This window comes from Phragmites australis, chromosome 17, assembly GCF_958298935.1.
Source record: "Phragmites australis chromosome 17, lpPhrAust1.1, whole genome shotgun sequence".
Taxonomy (NCBI): domain Eukaryota; kingdom Viridiplantae; phylum Streptophyta; class Magnoliopsida; order Poales; family Poaceae; genus Phragmites; species Phragmites australis.
The window spans coordinates 9,721,035-9,743,971 of NC_084937.1; the positions used below are offsets into that span (position 1 = coordinate 9,721,035).

General features: G+C 44.1%; 1 protein-coding gene and 1 pseudogene across 1 annotated transcript; one reads left to right on the plus strand and one right to left on the minus strand.

Annotated features, from left to right (window-relative positions):
- Positions 1–17,397: 17,397 nt before the first annotated feature.
- On the minus strand, positions 17,398–20,542 carry LOC133896848 (dehydrogenase FPY6-like; annotated as a pseudogene).
- Positions 20,543–20,618: 76 nt separating this feature from the next.
- Positions 20,619–22,449, plus strand: LOC133897837 (small ribosomal subunit protein cS22-like). The gene is made up of 4 exons (XM_062338666.1): positions 20,619–21,004; positions 21,308–21,409; positions 21,513–21,809; positions 22,232–22,449. Exons 1-4 carry the CDS (start codon positions 20,720–20,722, stop codon positions 22,268–22,270), a joined length of 723 nt encoding a protein of 240 aa, XP_062194650.1. The 5' UTR covers positions 20,619–20,719; the 3' UTR covers positions 22,271–22,449.
- Positions 22,450–22,937: the final 488 nt, after the last annotated feature.

A 22,937-nucleotide genomic window follows, 5' to 3' on the forward strand; every position in this document is an offset into this window, starting at 1 on the left:
TAACACATTAACGACTATTGTTGCATATATTCATTAGTCAATATTATGACACTTCTCAACATTCCAATAGCATGGCTAAGCAATCTACCCACAAAGACACCTAACCATAAACCATCTAGGTTCCAATGGATGATAAGAGAAAATCTAGGAAAAAACCTAACATAGGTGAATACCCATCATATTGATAGACATTGCATACAATTTTGTAAAATAAAACAGTTTAAAAACATAGGTTCAATATGATCAAGGACACTTGCCTTTTTCCCGATGCTGCTCAGTGTTGTCGAGATCTTGATCTTGAAGTCCCGTGAACTGCTCCGGAATGTTATCGACTAATCGCGAGAACTACCGACAAACAACACAAAGGAAAACACTAAGAACAACATACCAAACATCATCAAAATACTTTAAAAACACTATGGTTGTATAGGGATGATTTTAGAAATGTTTAGATGCAAGAATCGCCTAAATCGGAGTTAAGATGAAAAGAGAACAGTTTTTGGGAGATGGATTAGACTGAAAAAGAAATGCTGATTTTCTGGACTATCTTCCTATGGGAAAGGATTTATTGCACAACCACTATATCATGCTTGAAAACATCATTGCACAAGATTCTAGAAGTGTAGGGCAAACTAGACTTCACTGACTAGGCTAAGGAGAATGATGTGGTGCTGACTTGACATGTTATGCAAGTACCATCTTGGATTAAAGAAGTGATACGTGGAGATCTAGTCTCGACCACCTATGATGGATAAAAGGCCAAAGGTTGCGCTTCTAGGTTAAGGATATTGCCGGTGACTCTATGTAGCGGTGGTGGTTCGGGTTTCGTCGGAGATGGCGATCGGGCATGTGGCCACAAACATCGATATCGGCTTCAGTGGTGTTTCAGTGAAACAAGGGAAGCATGGCGTACAACACGGAAAGACTAAATCAATGGTATGGTTGGTTTTGGAAGGGGTCATCCGAGGTAGAGGCAAAACAGCGATGACTACTGCAAGGTTTTGTGGTGACTGCGAACAGATGTAGGAACAAAGACGCTAGCATTCCCAGAGATTGGCTATGAAATTTGAGGAAATGTTTGAACAAAGATGTTCATATATCCCGGGAACACAATGCTATGGCATAGTTTTGGGTAGATCCTCCATGGAGAGGAAGAATGATCAACGGAGATGAGACAGGTGATGGCTACGATATGCTGTGGTTGGCAATGGCGTCCTGGTCGTGTCACTGTACAAATGGGGATGGGTTCCTAGAGTCATGTAGAAGACTCCATGGGACATGCTGTGACGCAGTTGGTGCATCCATACGGCTTTCAGATTGACGGGGAACACGAATGCAAATCTGGTGCGCATGCAGAACATGTCCAGAAACCGGACAACGGGTATGTCGACTTTGATTGCGGTGGTTTGGCTGCTCTACTGGCCGAACTGGTTGGTGAGGGTGTGGGGAACATCATGGGACATGCACCAGTGAAAGGGCTTGGTGATTTGACCACCGGTCGGTCGGGAACGTTGATGCCAATCGGCTACAGCGCGGCTGTCATGCGGCTGTCCGCGACGGTGACGACTGTGGCGGCGTAGATCAGGCTTTGGCCGGGACTAGGGCTTGGCCAGGGACTTAGTATGATGCTAAAACAGTAGTAAGGGAGGAGAAGAAGGGATCCTCACCTTGCTTTGATGGTCGAGGAAGGAAGATTTACGGAGAAGACGATGTAGTGCATCATGGGCGGCGGTGGCGGCGCTCTGGCGATGTACAGACATGGCTGCAGCAACTTCTAGGGCTTGGGGCATGGAATAGGTGTAGGAGAGGGCATGCAACTCATATATATAGGGCTAGGGGCGGCTGGTTGAGGTGGAGTCCAAACCGAACATGAATCGGATTCGAGTTCGAGTTGGTTACAATTTCCTTTTTCGTAGCTCTGTATTATGAGGATGATATTTCCATCGTTCGGACTCCAAATTGGACGTTTCTTGAATCTAAATTATAGTACTCAAAACTATCTATAACTTTGATAGTCATTGGAACTTCTGAAAACGCCATCTTGATTTCCAAACATTCATTACAAGATAAACTGTTTGAACTCGGACTTCTCTGCGCAGCACTGATTTCGGGGGCCATAACTCATAGCTCCATTATCTAAAAGAGGACTTTCATAGGTTCAAATCGAATCTCTCGACGAGACCTACAACTTTGGTATTGTCAAGATTTGCATTTGAGGCCGTTTTGAACCCCGAAACTTCATGAGAAGATGAGGCTATCCAGGACTCCGCGAAAATTTACAGATTTCGTGGATCCTTTGTTGGGCCATCTAAAAGACTTGGCTAAGGGTTTGGACTTGAGCAAGATTGAGCCCAAAGACACTTTAGGTATATCTAGGGTTTAGAAAAGATACTTTTACAGAGAAATTTGAATAGGGTTTGAATTTGAATTGAGTCTGGAGTGAATTTAAGAGAAACGAAAAATGAGGTAGAACAAGAATAAGAGTAGATAAGGAATTTGAATTTGGATTTAGGTAGAATTTGAGAAAGAGGAGAGATTGACTTTAAACAAGGATTTGGATAAGATTTGAATTAAACTGGAGAAGGATCAGGTATAATCAAGGATTGAATAGATGATGAATTCAAATACCTTGAATTCCAACCATTAAGATCCTTAACTTATTCGCTACTGAGTTTTGTTAAAACCTTTTCAAAATCTTTTTTTCACTCAAAACATGAAAGAGAAAGAAAAGAAAATGAACTCTAATGCATTTACCTGGCTCCTAGCAAAACTCAGCATGCAATGCACACAAAATAATAACCTATATTTATTGATTGATTAAAAAAATAGGTTTTAAACCTATTCTACTGGCGAAGCTATTCAATAATCTTGGAAAATTTTAAAAAGTTGTAAATTCTGAAAATCAGGGTGTTACAGCGATTCATCTTGTAGCTTCCCGATTGTGTATTACATCCTTTAGTGGATACGTCGTTAAGATTGTGAACCTATGCACTTGGAAGTAGTGCCGTAATTTTCGGGAAGCCATCAAGACTGCATATATTAGCTTTTGTACTTGCAGGTATCATAGCTTAGCATCGTGTAGAACCTCGCTCACGTAATAGATAGGCTTTTGGACCTTGGCCTTTTTCTTGGGGCATTCCCATTCGACCGTCAGTACCGTACTTACGACTTGTGGGGTAGCTACAATATACAAAAAGGGCTCCTCTTTCTCGTTAGGCGGTGTAAGAATCAATGGGGAAGACAAGTACCTTTTTAACTCCTTCAAGGCGCATTCTACTTCTTCTGTCCACTCAAATCAGTCTTGTTTCTTCAACAACCTGAAGAAAGGCATTCCTACTCACCCATCCTAGAGATGAACCGACTGAGAGCAGTGATGCAACCTGTCAGTTTCTGAACCTCCTTCAGCATTCAAGGTTACCGCATCTGGTCAAGAGCCTCAATTTTGCGCAGGTTGGCCTCAATGCCTTTACTTGACACCAGGAAGCCGAGAAGCTTGCCGGACGGCACACCGAACATGCACTTTTCGGGGTTGAGCATCATGCGATACTTCTTGAGGTTGCCGAATGTTCCTGTGAGATTGTTAACCAATGCGTTTCTGGTTTCCAACTTGACTACAACATCATCGATGTATGCTTCTACATTGCGCTCGATTTGGGGTTGTCGACATTTTGAATACACATTTGTTTTGTAGCACCAGCGTTTTTTAAACCGAAAGGCATCTTTACATAACAAAATACACCGAAGGGAGTAGTAAAAGCCATTTTATGCTCATCGTCTAATCCCATGCTAATTTGGTGATACCCTGAATAGGCATCTAGGAAACATAGCAATTCGCAGCCTGCCGTAGAGTTGACAATCTGGTCGATGTGCGGGAGAGGAAAAGGATCCTTGGGGCAAGCTTTGTTGAGGTCGGTGAAGTCGATGCACATTCTCCATCTGCCATTGGTCTTCTTAATGAGGACGGGGTTCGCAAGCCACGTAGGATGACACACTTCTTGAATGAAGCCTTCCTTTAGGAATTTATTGACCTCCTCCTAGATGGCCACTTCCTATCTTCCGCAAATCTTCGCTGCTTCTGTACCATAGGTTTGGCGCTGGGATCTTGAGCATTTGGTAAGCATAGTGAACCACCGCCATGAACTTGCCCAATATTGGGCGACCTAGAATCACATTGTATGCCGTCTCGAAGTCCACGACATCAAAGGTTAGCTTTTCTGTGTGGAAATATTCGTGTGCCAAACGTGACCGGCAGCTCGATCTGTCTTAGAGGCATGGTCGATGAGTTGGGAGTTATGCTGTGGAAAGGCTTGACTCCTATTTGAAGCTTTGATCTCTGAATTCCCATCTTGTCCTAGGTTTTGGAGAAAATGAGGTTGAGTGAACTACCACCATCAATGAGAGTTCTGGAAACTTTGACGTTGAGTATGGTTGGTTGAACCACAACTGGGTATCAACTAGGATGTGGTATTGCGACCGGATGATCATTTTGAACAAAGGCGATCGACTGTTTTAACCACCTGAGATATCGAGTGGGTCCAGTTAGGGCCAAGTTGACTTCTCGCTCGACTGCCTTGTACTACCTTTTGGATTCATAGGTTGCGGATCCTCCGAAGATGTGCACCAAGCTGTGGTTTGCCTCATGGAACTGTGGCTCACTGCCCCCCACATTCGACTTAGCCTACTTATTACCACGTTCAGCGTTCGTCTTGATCATTTCATCAAGCTTTTTCTTGAACACATAGCACTCATCGAAGTCGTGCTGGTTGCTCCGATGGATAAGACACCACTTCCCGCCACCTCAACTGAGGCCTATGTTGTCTCTGGTGTTGCGCGATTTGTTCCTGTCCACTGCAACTATAGTTGTATCGGGTCCCTTGCGCTTGTCACGGGATTTGGTTTTCTTTCCTCCACTCTTCAAGGACTCAGGTTTGTCCTTTCCAGATTGAAGGTTTTTAGCACGCACCTATGCTTCTGCTCGTTTTACACACTTTTCAGCTAACTCGAAAAGCTCTTTGACCATACGGATCTTCCGAGTAGCCATCTTTCCATGTAAATCTATGTCCTGAACACCTTATTTGAAGGCGATGATTACTGACTCATTGGAGATATCAGGGATCATGGTACGCTTGTCACTGAATCGGCGGATAAATATCGAAGAGATTCATTATCGCCTTGGTGTAGCTGGTGGAGATTGTTTTCCGTTCCTGGTCGCTCGAATGTGCCTTGGAAATTGGCTATGAAGTGAGTCATGAGTTCCGCCCATGAACTAATCGAGTTGGGCATCAAGTTTAGCAACCAGGACCTTGTGGGTCCATCGAGGGCGGTTAACAGGTAATTGGCCATTACTCGATTGTCACCACTAGCTGCTCAAATAATAATGGTCTAGATCCGCAACCACTCATTGGGATTGATTTTCCTGTCATATTTTTGGATTGGGTCTGCTTTGAACTTCTTGGTCCACCGAATTGACCGAAGTTCGTATACGAAAGCCCCGTAGCCTCCGTAGAACTCATCAGGAGGAGGTGGTGGGGGACTTTCACGCTTGCCTCTTTGATCAGGGGAGTCACGTCAACCATCCCATCCTGTAGACCGGCGGTCATAGTAGCGGCAATCATCTTCACGGCATTCTTCGCAGTAGTTTTCGATCACCATCCATAGATCATGCCGATTACGGGGAATACGATTCCTTAGGTCTTCCTAACTTCCGCACCTATGGACGGGGTAGTTACAGTTTGGCCCACATTGTCGTATTCGGGCTCGACCACTTGAGCTTCTCATTTGAGATTCCCCTACTCGAGAGCGTTCCCGTCCGTGGCTCCTCGAGCCGGGGCCGTACCAACTGTGGGGCCTGGAATTGCCAAGATTATTTGCTCGAGCAACTTGGATCTGAGTTGCATCGAGTAAGGTCTTGACTTGATTAACCATAGGAGTTAGTGGATTCGTTGGATGTAACTCTGGAAGGGATCGAAGGATTAGATGCACTCCTCGTATATTAGCATCTAGAGTATTGAACACGTCGTTACCAAGGCTCGGTGGCGATCAAGCCAATGAAGCCTCATGGTGACTATTCAGAGGGAGCTTCTCCCTCAAGTCGTGAGTCGTCACAGGCAGAGGCGTACCCACCGGAAGTCGCTGGGAGAGGCCAGGAGGCATCTGTTGTCCTATGGTCCGTCAGTGAAGGATCGTGTCGGGTGCACGCAAGGCTCTAGTTGCGAATGTTTCTGGTGGTAACTCGGTGTCGGTACCGTTGGGAGCCACAGCTATTGCCGGCTCTTTGGGAATTTCCGTGCCGTGATCGACTACGGCCTCTGGATCAACCGCCATTGGGTTAGTCGATGGGGGGTCATTCCTCTGGCTAGTGTTAGAATCACCGTTGCCACCCTCATCGCTGTCGGTGTCTATACAGTGGAGAACATTAGGCTCCATAGGATCCCACTCGAGATGTCCCACGTCACGATATGCATCCACTAATCTGGATTCGAGGGTACTGGTATGGATCAGTCCACCTTGGCCATCCTAACAAAAAACCATGGTTCCGAAGATGATCTCCGAGTTGACAAGAGGGGACCCGAAGTTGTCCGTCGTCGACTCGAAGTGGTCGTAGAAGCCATCGTTAGAGAATCCAACGTAAACATGAGCCCGAGACATGATTAATCTTGCAAAATAGAAGAATGCCTCTACCTGGTGTGCCAACTGTTGAAGATTAGTTCCTGACAATGTGTCCGTAAATAGATTGGGTACCTTCGAGTGTAGAGATTAATTACGAGATGGGATAATCGATGTATGCAGGTTTGGGCCCCCGATTGGAGTAATACCCTACGTCCTGTGGGGGTGTTGTTGTCGTATTATTGATGATCTTGAGTATAAGCAATGGGGCTAAATCTATTATAGAGAGTATATCAGATCTGATCTAACCTAAAGCTAAGGTCACTGAGTACCTCCTCCGCTAGGGTCTTGATGCTTGCCTCGAGTTCTCTCTTCTTATGTTTTCCTCGTCTCTTGTTCTCGTCCCCCCCAGCCTTATATAGGGGTGGGAGTATCAACTCCTATCCAGCCATGGTCGATAGGGAGTTGTTTTCCTTGATGTTCAAGTAGGTAGATCTATTTTGAGTACTAACCGCATCGAGTTAGGTAACTAATTGAAAACTTCCTGATATGTACTTCCGTGATTCCGGGCGTATCAGGTACCACTGGTTTGGTTCTGTGATATCTAAAACTTCTTAATATGTGTCGTACATACCCTATTCGTATATGATATATTCCTTATGCGCATATACCCTATAATTAGATATTCGACAGGGCGCCGCACAATCCACATCGGTCGTGGAGCACTCGAGGCCGACGTGTGAGATGGTGGAGGCTGACTCTCCACGCGGGTATGTTGAGAACCCCCGCCTATGGAAGGTGACATGACCCTCTTGCGCTTCTTCTCCTCCTGGTGGTTCTTCAGCTTGAACTCCATTGTGAGAGAGGTGCTCACCAACTTGGTAAAGTCGGCAATCTCATGTGTGGATAGCCAGTCTTGCATCTACGAGGTGAGGCCGTTCACAAAGTGGTATTCCTTCAGCTCATCAGTGTTGACCTCATCCAGCGCATATTGGGCAAGGTGGTTGAACAGCTGCACGTACTCCATGATGGTTCTGCCTCCTTGGTTGAGGTCCATAAACTCTCACCTCTTGATCTCTATTATCCCCTTGTGGATATGATAATCACGGAATACCTAGCGGAACTCCTCCCAAGACACTCGGTGGTTGGTCGGGTGCATGACCAAGTAGTTGGTCTACCACATGCCCACCGCACCCTGAAGTTGATGGGCAGCGAAAGGCACCTTCTCATGGTCTTCACATCTGTGAAGAGCAAGTTTCTGCTTGATAGTACAAAGCCAATGGTCGGCATCGAGAGGATCCTAAGCCCACGTGAAGGTGAGCGGCTGAGTCTGTAAGAAATCAGCAAAGTCATCTCAGCGTCCGGCTCCACCTCCTCCTTGAGGGGCCGTGTTACGCATGAGAGCTTCAAGGAGCGTTGTGTGAGCGTAACAATTCTGCTCAATTTGCATGAGCACATCCGCCATGCTCAACGGTGGAGGGTTGTTCTCATTAGAACACTCAGTAAGATCTTTGAGACTACGGTGGGTTCTCATTCTATTGCAACGATAAGACGAAGAGGGGAAACTCAAATTCTGACATAGCCTAAAAGCATTTGCCATATATCATTTGCTTGGAGCCATAATATCGTATATATGGAAACATGCATGCATATGACCAATAGGGAAAAACGAATGCATGGTTGATTCCTATCTACCGTTTCTTTCTCAAGCGCTTCTCTCTGCAACAAACATCAAGATCACTTGTATTTATATAACCAATCATCACTCTTCACACCAGAAAGAATAAGTGCATGAACGGTGCTTGTGCATCTTGCCGCACAAGCGACAACTCATATGTTGTTGCCAACATATTCACTTTCTGTACCATCGCCATACAGAACACATCAGGCCCCTGCCTCGCACTAGTTGAGCCCCCAATATTTACCGACATCGGGATGCGTTCCTTTTCGTCGATGCACATAAAACATAAATGCATCATAATGCGGAAACGAACAACTTAAGCGTCGTACATATCCATGCTTTACACTTAGGGGCATAATATAGCATGTTTATAAATATTAGCAAGAGAGGCACTAAAGAAACTTTAGTGGGTTGCTTAGTGATGTTGACACACTTACTAAGCAATGCTTAGGACGTTGTTTAGGCTACTTAATTAAACCAAGCTCTGGTACCATGCTGTGAGGAACTGTCCAAATAATATTCTAATTAATCATTAGGAGGATTATTGTTCATAATCACAACCTCAATGATTAACCAAAATACCATCTTGGTAGTCCCGGCACGTGTTTTGTGCTCAAGATTGGAACACATGTCTTTCCAACATGTACATCACAACATAGCTTAAGAAAGAGCGAATAATTAAAGTTATAATACAAGTTCCAAAGCATGATAATTTATAACAGTTTGCAACAAAAGAGAAACTACGCAGTGGAAGATTAAAACCTTAACAACAACAAAAGCAGAGTGGAGCCATATGCCCTTAGGCTCCACCCCAAAAGCTACGCCTCAACAGAGTAGAATGCACTACACTTGCCCACCAACTACATCGGTGGGCACGAAATAGCCAAACATCGCCTCACCCTCGCCAGCAGAACCTGAAAGAGCAGCATTAGTACGACGGTACTCGCAAGACTTAATCCATATAGGGCACATATAAATAGCCCAAATCCAAGGATCATGCATTGAGCTATTAGCAAGAGTAAGGCCACAGGGTTAAATAAAATATATGCGGTAAGCAACCTGGAGAACTACGCGTGAGCATCTATACTTAACCAACATACTAGTGTACCCTGCAAACCACAACTTGAGCATATATGTATAGGAGCCATAGTATCCCATCAACAAAAACCACCGATCATTTCCATCATACCATAAACTTATCCCACATTTGTAAACTGTACGACCGATGTAAATGAGTGGAAGCATGCTCATGACCGAGGCCATGGCATTTCAAAATATTTTTATACCCTACAGGGGGCACAACTTTACCAACACGACTTGAGGACTATTCAACCTGTGCTACTCATGAAAGTACACTCAAGGGGGTACTCATGTCAACCTTTCTCATACCCGGAACCACCACTTGCAATGCTCCTATGGCACCGAGGTTACCGCGAGCAAGTCCTGGCCATGCTCCGGCTCCCCGACACCTTGCTTCTCCTTTTCTTTTTCTCTTACACATCATAGAGCCGCAAGGCAAGTATCAGCACAGCATATGACAATCGGCTTACCTTACCATTAGATCAGCATGTGGTGAGTACGGAAAGACCGAACTGCATCGACGGACGGCCTTAAACGATGAAAAGCGGTCTATGGCATCAGGGCTCCTCTCCCGAACTACCCAGAGGACTCCTCCTGGGCAGAAGATATCTCTAACACAACCCACATCTCACCTCAATCTCACATCTCAACCTCATCTTTGTATTTGTGAACAGTGATTAAGCCTTAGGCTCGCGAACAATGGCAGTACCATCGCTCAACTTCTATCGAGGATCTAAGCATTGATAAGCATTTTGTATAATCCTTGAAGCTAGATACCAACTATATCATCAAGGCTACAAAGGACAAGGATTCGTCAATAAGTCAAGGTAGAGACAATGGATCAACATAGGTTCTACCCATATTAGCCCGACAATGGACTAAACACATGCAAATATACATAAAGAATAATTTATCAATTTAGACTCCATTTAATTTGAATAAAGGGTGTGGTACGCTTAGATGCTTGCCTTGCTGCTCTGTGGTTTGCCCGATACTTCCCGCACATAACTCACATAAATGCGGAAGGTTGGCGTAGTCCTGGATTGGTCTTGGTTCATGCTCTGGATCTTTGTTCACTACTGAAGAACGCATGCAATGATGAGCATGAACGACATGCAATGACGGATGCTCCACAGTGTATGACAACAGTGGCAATGCAATGCTTCATGACATGAGCTTAGAGCATCAAGGATCTCCTTAACTTAAATTATTATTAAACATTTAATAATTTATGAATTTAATTAAGCTTAACACAAACTTAAATTTAATTAGAAAGTTAACTATGTTTAAGATGAGCGTGAGTATTTCTAATGAACAGGGCACAAAATAATGAAATTAACATAATTGACCTCACCAATTTTGGGGTTACCAACAATTAATTATGGATTAATAATGCTTAAACCTATTTTATTAACCAATTAAATTCCAGTACATATTTCATAGCTCCTAGTATTTTTAACATGTAAATTATGCTCACACAAACCCAAAAAAATTGGTTTCACTATTTTTGGAGCAATATTCTATTTTCTATGCATTTTACATCTTTCAGACGAATTATTAGTTGAACCAATATTCAAATTCATAATTTCCTATTTAACCGAGTATTTTAAACCCTAATTCCTTTTTACAGCAGGCTTGAGATAGCTATAGAGATGAAAGGTGGGCCCGAGCTTTTGACCCCAATCCAAATGGCCTTGAGGCCATGGCCGACACCTCGCCGAGCGCTCAGGCGCACCTCGCCGGTGTCGGACGGTGCCACGGCTCAGCCATGTTCAGCCAATGGTGGTGAAGGTGCAAACGAGGGAGACAACGGCCGACAAGGGCAGCTACGACACCTGCACATCCTAGGGAAGCAGTTAGGCATGGTAGCACTTGGCGGGCTCGGCCGGGGCACAGTCGGCGACAAGTGCCATGGAGCGGCGGCACTCGGTTCGCACGGACGGCCGCGCCGGTGACGGGCTGGAGAAGAACTAGTGTGTGCACAAGCAAGAAGGGGTGGGGGGATGCTCACCACATTGTGGACTTGGGAGACGGAGCAGCGGTTAGGTAGTGCGATGGTGAGGTGCCGATGGAGGCGCCAGCGTTGGGGATGAAGGTGCGGGTGCTCAAAATCCGCCCAAAGAAGAAGGGGAAACCAGCGTGATTAGACTGGTGGAGCATCACACATCCTCTTCCTTGGCTCCTCATGGCTTTAGCCCAGTTGGAACGAGCTCAACTCATCGGATTTTGCTGGTAGCGCGCATGTGCTGTGCCCTGAGCTCTGCTTGGATGGCCGGCCGAGCAAGAGAGAAAGAGGAAGTGAGCAGAGAGAGATGAGAGTCCACGAGGAGGGGATAAGGGCCATGGTTGAAATCCCTGAAAGCATTGGTGCCATGCTCGGCTTGTCCAGCGACGTGGCTGGCCACCTAAGTCAACAAAATCAGTAGCAGACAGAGCGCAAAGAGGGAGGGATGGGCGATGAACAGTAGCCCACTGGAGAAAATATCCCCGCCACTTTTCTAATCCATTTGGAGGTCTTCCTTTGGTCCAAAATTTATGGGACAAAATTTGTGTCAAACAATATTTCATGTACAATCCATTTTAACTTGTTTGACCCAAAAATCTTGAGCCAAAGTTGAACTAAAATTCTTCAAATATGCAAGCTTTTCTAACTTGTTATTATTTTTATGCCTTCTATATAATTCCAAAAAGTTGGGAAAAATTCATTTATATTCTTCATATGCCATGGACTAATTTCTAAAATTGTTTCCTACTCTATGTTGTACAGCAACTTTGTGTGATGCTTCACAAAACATCACTTTTAATTAACTTAACAATTTGGGTTAAATTTAAATCACATACCAAAAAATGCTCAAAACAATAAACATGTTGCTAATAATGCTCATTACTACTTAATGACTTGATTAATGATTTTGGGTTGTGACAAGGGGCATGACAGGGCAGAGCCATCCAGAGCCCTCGATAGCGGAAGCCAGAGGTAGAGTAGGCGGCAAGGCTGAGGTAGCCCACTAACCCCTCAGTGGTGGAAGCCTGAGGTGGAGTCATCGGCGAGGCTGAGACTGCCCGCTACCCCATCAGAAGTGGATGCCAAAGGTGGAGTTGACGGCAAGGCTTAGGGGCATGACGGGGCAAAGCCATCTGGAGCCCTCAACGGCGGAAGCCGAAGGTGGAGTCATTGGCGAGGCTGAGGCAGACCGCTACCCCTTCAGTGGTGGATGCCGAAAGTGGAGTCGATAGCGAGGCTGAGGTGGCATGGGGCCATCTGGAGCCAACATATTTCAAGTCCCTCTCAAGTTCATTGGAATCTCAACTCCTGCATTGTTGCAGTAATTGTTTGGAGAATAATTACCTCTTCAGCACGGAGGGTTTTGCCTTCAAGATGCCGAAGGGTTTCGAACATAATGTGTTCTAACAGGGAATAGCAAAATTTTGAAACTTGTGTAGGATCAGCCAAGCCTTCTAGCTACCTAACTCCCCGGCCCCATTGCGCTTTTCGGTCGTGAGCAGGCGGAGGGCGCGTTTTATTAGTACTAATGCCATGGCTTTAGCCGAGGCAGGAAAGCTTCTAAGAAAGTTGTACCAGACGTATATGCCTATGTGTGCATGTATGTATGAATGAATGAATGAAATTGTACTAAGTTTTACTTTCACCTTTTAACTTTGATCATACTAATGCTTCGTTTGTCTACTCTTTCCCAGCCCACTCACTCTCTTTACCCGCTAGCGGTTGGAGGGTGCAATTTTTTAGGTGCGCTTCTTTCGTACATTGGCTAGCGGTTTTCCATGACTTGCGTATTTTTTCAAGCGTAAGGTGTTAGACCTCTCTAGCACAATGGCTAGGCCTTCAAGATGCCGTAGGGTCCTTGCGGGTTCAGCACGGAGGCTAGGCCTTCAAGATACTGGAGGATGCATGCCACAACCATCATAGAGGCTAGCTAGGCCTTTAAGATGACAGAGGGTCCAATGTTAATCCGACACAGAGGCTAAGACTTGAAGATACCAGAGGGTGCATGCCACAGCCATCATGGAGGCTAGCTAGGCCTTCAAGATGGTTGAGGGTCCAATGCTGATCTGCACGGAGACTTTTCCTTCAAGATGCTGGAGGGTTTTGCACCTCTCTGACACGGAGGCTTTGCCTTCAAGATATCAGAGGGTTTTCCACCGCTCTGGCACCGAGGCTTTGCCTTCAAGATATCGGAGGGTTTTGCACCTCTCCAGCACGGAGGCTTTGCCTTGAAGATGCCAGAGGGTTTTGCACCACTCTGGCACAGAGGCTTCGCGTTCAAGATGCTAGAAGATTTATAAAATAGGTCTCTAAGACCTCTTCACCACTGAGTCTATGCTATCAGTGAGGAAATTTTTAAGACGTCTCCTCATGCGAAGGTTTTTGAAACATCTCTGTGTGCAGAGGTTTTTAGAACATCTCCACGTGAGGAGGTTTTCAAGTCATCTCTGCATGCGGAGGTTTTTAGAACATCTTCGTGTGCGAAGGGTTTTGAGTCATCTCTGGGTGTGGAGGTTTTTAAGACATCTCCATGTGCGAAGCTTTTGATGTCTATGCACTATCTGAGCAAAGGCATAACCTAACCTAAGTTTTGTACCTTACTGTTAACAGTGAATAGCTAGTTGCAACAGTTAATATTACTTGCTGGCATGGCTAATCTCAGCATGCGCCAAGCTAAAATACTAACTTGAGTTTACATTTTAACTATTGCAAGCAAGAAGCAAGTTGCAACAAGACACTATGTAAAAGGTCGAGAGTAAACAGCGAGTACAATCTTCGTGACTATTCACTGAGAGCTAGATATGCTGAGAGCTTAATCTGGCTTTTTGCACAATTAAGAGAGCTGTGTGAATACCTGTAGAGGCCGTAGGCACGATTCTAAGCCGTGATGGCACGTGGTTGGTGGTAGGATGAAGCCTGGCAAAGACCTGGTTCCATGCCATCGAGGCTTGGATTTGATGCCTGGTTCCAAGCTTGCGCCCATGTGATTAGCACTCCGTAATAAGTGCTAGCCACAAGTTGTTGGTAGCGCGCCACAAACGTGCACCACCCATCAGAATCTGAATGTTACTAGACAACCGACGGGGTCATTGTATACACAAGGGGTGTGCCATGATAGCACCTCCTTTCCTGGAATAAGCACCTTGTCGCATTCCAGGGAGTCGGTGTTGGAGTGGTGGTGCCTAAGTATGCCTGGCAGCTGCGGATTTTGCAGTATGCTGGCGAGGAGGATGAGCACCTGTAAGTTCCACACCTCAAGCGCTAGCATCACTGCCGACATAGCGGATAGCCTGGCGAACACGAGCAGGTTAGTGAAGGTGGCCCACGTGAACCCAGTCCACGTGTGCCTGCACCTTGGGCTCCTCACGGTGTATGCAAACTGGGCCATGATGAAGACCCACCACATTAGGCAGAGTGCAAGTGATGCGCTGAGCAGGCCCAGCCCTAACCGGCAGACCACGCGCGGATGGAGCGCCAGGTGGAGTGTGAAGCTAGTAGCTGGGATGTTGGCGTTGGGCGCTACGATGGGCTACGTCTACAGGAACTTCTGGATGAGGAAGTTGGCAGTGTACATGAAAATCTATGGGATGAGGCGTAGGTGAAACTTCGTGGTGGCGCAGGTGATCTCCAGCGACTGGCCCAGCAGGAAGAGGAGCGGCCTTGGGAAGGCATGCATGACAATGAGCAGTGTGTCGGTGGCCATGAGCAGTATCGTGGAGCATTGTTAGAGGATGCCCAGCACCTAATACTTCTTTGCTCCATGCGCCTGCCAGCACATCATCTCCACCACTCTCTTCCTGTCGTACCTGAGTTGGTGAGGAACTCGCAGATGTGAGCTGGAGGGTGCCTCTGATGTGTGGGTGGCCTTAGCAGGGCTGTGAGCCATAAGCGGCCTCCGGCTGAGGGGAAGCCCAAGCATGTGAAGGAGATCTAATGGAGCTCCGACCGCAGACCAGAGGGGCTCCGCCGGAGTATAGAGGCTCTCGCAGCAGTTGTACTTCGGCTGTAGATGGGCTCTGGTAGTGGAGGGCTCTTCCGAAGTGGAGAGGCTCCAGCCATGAAAGAGAGGCTTCACCGGAGTGGAGAGGCTCCGACAATGGTTGTACTTTGGTCATAGATGGGCTCCAGCAATGGTGGGCTTCGGCGGTGGAGGGCTCCACCGAAGTGGAGAGGCTCTGCAGAGTGGAGAGGCTTCGGTAGCGATTGTACTTCGGCCGTAGATGGGCTTCGGTAGTGGCATGGAGGGCTCCACCGGAATGGAGAGGCTCCGACAACGGTTGTACTTCAGCCATAGATGGGCTCTGGCAGCAGAGGGCTCCGATAGCGATGTAGAGGGCTCTGTCGGAATAGAGAGGCTCCAGCCACAGAAGAGAGGCTCCGCCAGAGTGGAGATGCTCCAGCAATGGTGGGCTCCGGTGCGGAAGGGAGAGGCTCCGACAGTGGCATGGAGGGCTCCAGCCACGAGGAGGCTATGGCAGCGACATGGAGGGATACGACCACGAAAGGGAGGCTTTGGCCTAGAAGCGCTGAGCACGGAGGTGAGCAGGAGCACAGCCTCCGTGATGCGCATTTCCCGATCTTCTGAAAGGTAATATGATAAGTTGATTGGTGGAGCTTCGACATTGATGATCCAAAGGCTCGAAATAAAGCAGATCGAGAACCCTCGTAACCACTACACCACTACCCTGTGGTTATCAACCGTGCCATGACGCAGTTGACCTCACCAAGAAGACTTTTCCTGCAAGCGAATCAAGAACACAAGCAAGAACAGGTAGATGCAATTTGAATATTGCTAACTACCAATGAAGTACCTGAGTTACGGTTCAACAAATCGATAAACGGCGAAGCTGTCTAAAATAGAATAATCTAAACTAAACCCGAGCCTAAACTATGATGACTACTGTGTATATGTAGGAGGAACATGAGAAGGTCGACCTAGGGTTGTGCAGCCATGGAAAGAGACCTACACAACCTGAACTTCGACTCCGACACAATTACAAAACACAACTAGGTCCAAAACGGTAGCACAACACCTTATTCTTCCAACTTTAACTACACCATAAGGAATATTTGATCGAGCTTATATCCATTATATTTTAAATTGTTTTTCATTGTGCATCCATTTTAAGCCTGAAGCGAAACAGGATTTTCTATGGCCTAGCCTGGAAAAAGCTCTAGTGCAAAACGTATGTCACGTGCAGGCTCAACACCCATACACACACAAGGAGGTTGCTCTACCCCTCCTCAGAAATTCTTTTTCACACGCGTGGGTTGTCTTGCTCACGTCACCCTTTGACAGGCCCTACTTTCCATGTTTAAAAAAAAATCTAAAAACTTTTTCGAATAACTTTTCTAAACAAATTATCTTGAAACTTATTTAGAAAACTTATCCTAATACCTGTCTTGATAATTTTTTTGGGAAAACTTTCAAGTTGGGGAGAAAAAAATTTTCTAAAAGAAAAAAATTACGACTATAAAATAGAACAGTCCACCCCTACTTCGTGCAGTCTTTCCCTTCGCAGTGTTCTCTGTGCAGACCTGGGCTTCAGATCTACGAGCCTGCATTCCTCTTTAGAAATGGAGGGGTTCAGCAGGAGGAATTGGTTTTTTCCATTGGAAGTCCATTCATCTGTAGCTCCCCAGATTGGGCCACTGACAGATTGGGCCCCTGTCCAGTTACAGATCAGGCATAAATTCGCAATATTTTTGTTTGATTTCCACATGTGAAAGACAAGTCACCTGCTTTATGCAGAGCTGCTGCCAAACAAGTAAAGAACAAGGAACACTACATGTGATGCTTTAGGAAAGAATTCATTATGCGTATGAGGTTAAAGATCTGGGCAAATATGATAGATCTGAGTAAAAGAATGTTGGTTCTAGGTCTTTCATTTTTGCATTCTATACCCTCACTGGCATGAACTTGGAAGTTGGAATAATGTTCTTTTTAACAATACGAAAAATCTATGCTGTTCTAATGGACAAATCACTCTTGAAGAAACATAATTTTTTTGCTATTTCAGTTCTGTCAGAATCTCTTCACTTGAACCTGGGCTCCTTGCTTCGCACTAGATTCAAGCATGGCTTCTAGAACGGCAACATCACAGGCACCTTCGACATAAGAACTGCGGGGTCAGCCTTGTGGTCTCCATCCTGCATGATAATTTTTTAGGAAAAAGAAAAGAAACCAGAATGAAGCGAAAATATGCAGTAAAGAGTTAAATGTTATCGTGTATAAGTCCAATTCCAGTTCATAAAAGCTAACCAGATTTCCTACGACAGGTTAATGTTGAGCTACTTTTCATATGCTAATAAGTGCTCGTCAGCACATACAGTGAACCAATATTATGAATATGTTTTCCAAAAAACAAATCTCATGATTAATGATCAGCTTTACTTGTTTTTTTAGAAACAAATGGCAGACAGTTCAAACTCGATGTTGATAGTATCTAAATGGAATAACAGTACATGGCAACTTAGATCGTATCTTGGGATTTTTCCAAAAGGGGAATTCCAAGATATTTCAATGGTTATTGATGTAATGAGAAAACCAAATGATTTGAAACTGATCAATACTAATAACAGTACTTTGCTAGCCTCCAAGATGTCATGGACAAACGCATTCAGTTTTTCATTCACTCCACAGAACGGGTAAAATGTCGTCTGGCACTGCCCATTTTAACTGGTGAATAAGACCTGCAGATGCATGATGTGGTTCATAAGTAAACAGAAACAAGATATCAGCTCAACTAACACTTGAAGAAAAAATTAGTCTTTTGCCTGGTAACCATGTTTCCTACTGTCAATATCCACGTTCTATTTGAATTGTTCCTTTTGTTCCATCAACCTGCCATAATATCTGCATAATTACTAGCAAGCTGAGAAACACTGATAACCAAATTAAGAGTATGCGACCAATGATACTCCCTCTGGCCAAAAATATATGACATTTTAGATGAGACACAGTCTCATAGATTTGACCATTGTTTTCTAATAGAATATGTTTATAAAATACAATAAATTTGTGATATTATGAAAATATTTTTCAAGACAAATCTACACATATGATTTTAATGTTTCCAAACAAAATATTTTGAAAGCTATTGTTTGTAAAAGTTGTACACATGATTTTGAAAGCATATTTTAATGTTTTTATGAGTTGAGGGAGTATATGAATAAGAACTAATAGCATTTATGCGACTCCCGTAAACATTTGAAATAAGATTTAACTCAACCTTTGGTGACCTTGAATTGACTGCAAATACAGACACCAGCACATCCATTTTCCAGTTGGCTGCATCAAACCATCAAACATCAGTACTGAAAATTTTTGGTTCCCAAATCACTTTCTGTTTCAGAAACTTACAAAAGGGAACATAAGTTATCTGGTGGTGGTAAAGTCGTATCACATGACGGGAGATAAATGATACAGTTGCTATTTCAGAACCTACAAGCTGTTAGAGACAATCGTCATCTTAACAAAGCAGGCAGGAAAAACTAATGAATGCATTTGTTATCTGAAAGGGCACATCAATTCAGTAAGTGGAACCATTGCTAAGCTACTTCGACGCAAGGATATTACTATCAGAGAGGTTGTACAAATGTGGCAAATCTGACCACTTCAACTTAAGATGACATAAGCAGTTGCCCATTTTCAGCACTCTATTTTCTATGCTGATGTGGAGTACAAAATCCTAAACTTGATTACAGTTTTTAACTAGGCAATGCTGCTTCAGGTAACATAAGCCAAAACATGATCCATACTTTCTCAAACTTTGAAAAATAACGTGGTGAAATTACCATTCGTAGTCGTGCAATGAAGCGGACACCTATGTCCAGTATGAAACCACCCTGCAATGTAAAGTTATTGTAGTGAGGACAATGGCCATGCATCTTGAGTTCATTACAGTGGAACATTTATATACTGATCTGGGGTGATAGTTCATTTGCAAACAGCAGCAGAAAGATATTTACAGCAGTATAGTTATTGAAAGTTAAATTAAACAGAGCTGTACAAATTCATTGACTAAAAAGTTAAATCTGTATTGACAAAGGAAAAGCATGCAACTTATTCAAATATTGCATCATTTCCTTAGGGCATAATATTATTAATTGACAAGACGATGGTTTTGCAGGGAAAAAATCCTTTGGTATGACATCCGAATATCTTATATTTGGTAACATTAGTGGATAATTAGTATGACCAATGAACTGTACATTGTCATAAGAGTTATTATGGTAAATGAAACTTAACTCATTCTTAACCATTGTCTAGTTCACATATTTATGCTGCAGCTTGGAATTGTTTCAGGTAAGTGACAATGTAAAGAAATGAAGATGTGATACAGAAAAAACAAATTGTAGACTACTTGTTTCATTACCACAAAATTCCGTCTCACCAACAGATTAGATTACCAACATAAATTAGTAAAACACCAACGGAAAAAAAGACTAAGATTGTGATTGTGTACCTCCGGTTCAAATCTGTAGTTTTCTGCGAGAGCCCGAATTGGTTTATGTGGGAACTGTTTTGGAAATGAGTTGTACATTGACAGTGCAGATTCTACTTCTGTTGTCACTGAAATGTGTATGACAAATTGACAATGCTTATCAGATATATGTATTCGTCATATCCACTACGATACATATGAAAGACATAAAGAAAGCATAATGTACGTACATCCAGAAGCAGGTTTTTCTTCACAGCGCCGGAAAATATATCATGCAAACAGCGATAAATAAATTAGAATATTTGAAAGAACAGATTTTTGTCATTTGGCTGCATACTAATTAGTGGGCTCCTTTTTATTGCAGCTACTAGTCCTCTACCTCAAATCATGTCGTTAAGATGCTCTTTATTTTGTCATTTACCTTGAATCACATGCTTTCCTGCCTTGAGAATCTTTAGGGAAAGTTCAACCTGCAGATTTGGACAATGACGTGAGAAACTCTCAAAGACTTCTATCTTTTCAATTAGAAAATAAGGACCAAATCACGAATGGGGCATCATAAATTGACTTGGATCAAGTAGATTTATGTTTAAAAATCTACATGCTACAAGTACGGACATTCTTTTTTTAGCAGCAAATATTAAGATGTATTTCTAGTTCTTCAGACTAGCGAGGAGAATAATTCATGAAAATGTTTTCATTTACCTTTGGGTTTGAACGCATACTTTTATTTACCTTAAAGAAATTGAAAGCAGAGAGGGAGGGAGAGAGAAAAACACCATAGCCGAAGGTTTATCTCAAAACACCAAAACCACTCCTGAATCCGGATAACGCTCTTCTCCTTCTCCTTCTCCTTCTCCCTCCGCTGTCGCTCCTCTGCTCTCCTGTCCGCTCTCTCCAATGGCGACAACCATTTCCTCTCTCATAACCCCTCCGGCTCTCCACAGGCGCTGCCAGAGCCTCGCCTCCGCGTCCACTCCAGCCTCCCTCTCCTTCCGTGCCGTCGCAGCGCCGCGGGCGAGTCGCTGGGCGGTGGCGCTTCGGGTGGCCGCCTCCTCGGCGGTGCTAGAGGCGCCGGAGGAGGTGGCGGCGCGGAAGCTCTACGTGGGGAACATCCCCCGGACTGTCACCAACGACGAGCTCCGCGATATGTTCGCAGAGCACGGCACCGTCGAGCGGGCCGAGGTAACGTGGTACCTTCCGTTTTCAATACCTAATACCCCACGCCCCGAAGATTGTAACTTTCTCATTTCTCAGTCTTTAACGGTTCTTGTTTTCTCCACTCCTTTTTTCGAAGAAATTCAGTCTAATTTAGCGCTTGCTCAAGCATTACCGGTTCTTGGAAGGGTAATCGATGCGGAATTTAGTTTCTTGTACTGTGCTGTAGAATTACATCAACCCACAACGCTATGGTGTGATGAGTTGCTTTCTGTCTGTTCAAATAATTTAGCTCAGCGAACTTATTGGATGTCCAATCGTTTCGCGCAGGTTATGTATGACAAGTACACCAATCGCAGCCGGCGGTTTGGGTTTGTCACTATGAGCACGGCGGAGGAGGCTAACGCTGCAGTTGAGAGTCTCAATGGCACTGTAAGTGTCCAATGTTCACAGCCTGTCATTGCGAATTCAAGTTTTGGGGCATGCTCATGACTGCAATGCAGGCATGGCGTGACACATGTTTGTTCTGTACCAGGAGGTTGGAGGTAGAACGATTAAAGTGAACGTGACAGAGAGCTTCTTGCCGAACATCGATCGATCGGCACCAGAACCAGAGCCTGTATTTGTAGACAGTCAGTACAAGGTTTATGTTGGTAATCTTGCGAAGACTGTAACGACAGAAGTTCTTAAGAACTTCTTCTCTGAGAAGGGGCATATCCTCAGCGCCACGGTTTCTCGCATTCCCGGGACTTCAAAGTCCAAGGGATATGGCTTTGTCACCTTCTCTTCGGAGGAAGAAGTTGAAGCTGCAGTTGCTACATTTAATAACGCTGTAAGCTTCTCTTGCATATTTTATACAATCCGCCTTCTGTTTGCTACCTCATGGAATACTTGCCATTTGCCAAACAAAACAAAAATGCATTTGCAATCTATATCTTATTATTTCAGTGAAACATAGATGGGATTAATCCTGAGTATTATGTGTACAAATGAGTTACAATAGCATGGTCTTAACTACATCAACTAATGCCATATTGTTTGAACATTTTATGCTGAAAGAACATTAATCAGCAATATCCTGTGGTCCATCTTTTTTCATCGGTATTTCAACACATGAATTAAGACAAATCAACTATTAGATTCACTATTGAAAAATTCTGATGCATTATAGAATTGGCATGGATTTTGATCTTAATCTCTAGACAGGAACATGCGACTCATGTCTTATTATTCTACAATTGAATGTTGTTTCAGCAATTGGAAGGACAACCCATTCGTGTGAATAGAGCTTAGATTAGCAGAAATTTGCAGGAGCACTGAAGGCAAGGGGGGATATCTTGGCGAATACATGTAGACTGAGGGATACATGGAGACTAGATTTTTAACAAAGTGATCAAGACCTTCCATGTAATTTCAATCTGCCAAACAATTTTTGTATGATAACAGTGCTGCACATAAGTTATTTGCGTTTACATTGTGTTGTTCCTTATCATCATGTTATTGTTGATCATGTTGCATTAGCGCATCCTGATAGCGGCTAGTATCGGGGCCTCAATTGGTACGAGGAAGGGTCTCTTAGATATATCCTTGAATTTGGTTCAAGTTGACAAAGATGGGCTCTATATAATAATTACATAAAGGCGGCATGGTTTTGTTTTTGTTCTGTACCATCTTTGTCAACTTGAACCAAATTCCACTTCTTGTATTGTTGTTTCAATCTCAGGCTTCCTGCTTTTATAGATTTGCCTGATAGGACGTGTTCAATTGCATTCCCTGTTCTTTTTATGAAACTCAAATGCATTCAACAAACAGTAATGGTTTCAAAGAGAATAGTGGTGATATTAGCGTTAGGCTTTCAGCCTTGTGCTCCAGTAGTACCTTGTGATGATTTGTGGGAAGATAATTATATGTATTAGTCTTGATATCAATATATATACAATATATGTGTCAATATGAGCAT

Excerpts from the sequence above, each read along its gene's own strand:
- LOC133897837 (XM_062338666.1), top strand. The coding sequence starts at position 20,720 with ATGGCGACAACCATTTCCTCTCTCATAACCCCTCCGGCTCTCCACAGG. Across the intron at positions 21,005-21,307 it reads GCACCGTCGAGCGGGCCGAG|GTTATGTATGACAAGTACAC; the intron begins GTAACGTGGTAC and ends CGTTTCGCGCAG. Across the intron at positions 21,410-21,512 it reads TTGAGAGTCTCAATGGCACT|GAGGTTGGAGGTAGAACGAT; the intron begins GTAAGTGTCCAA and ends GTTCTGTACCAG.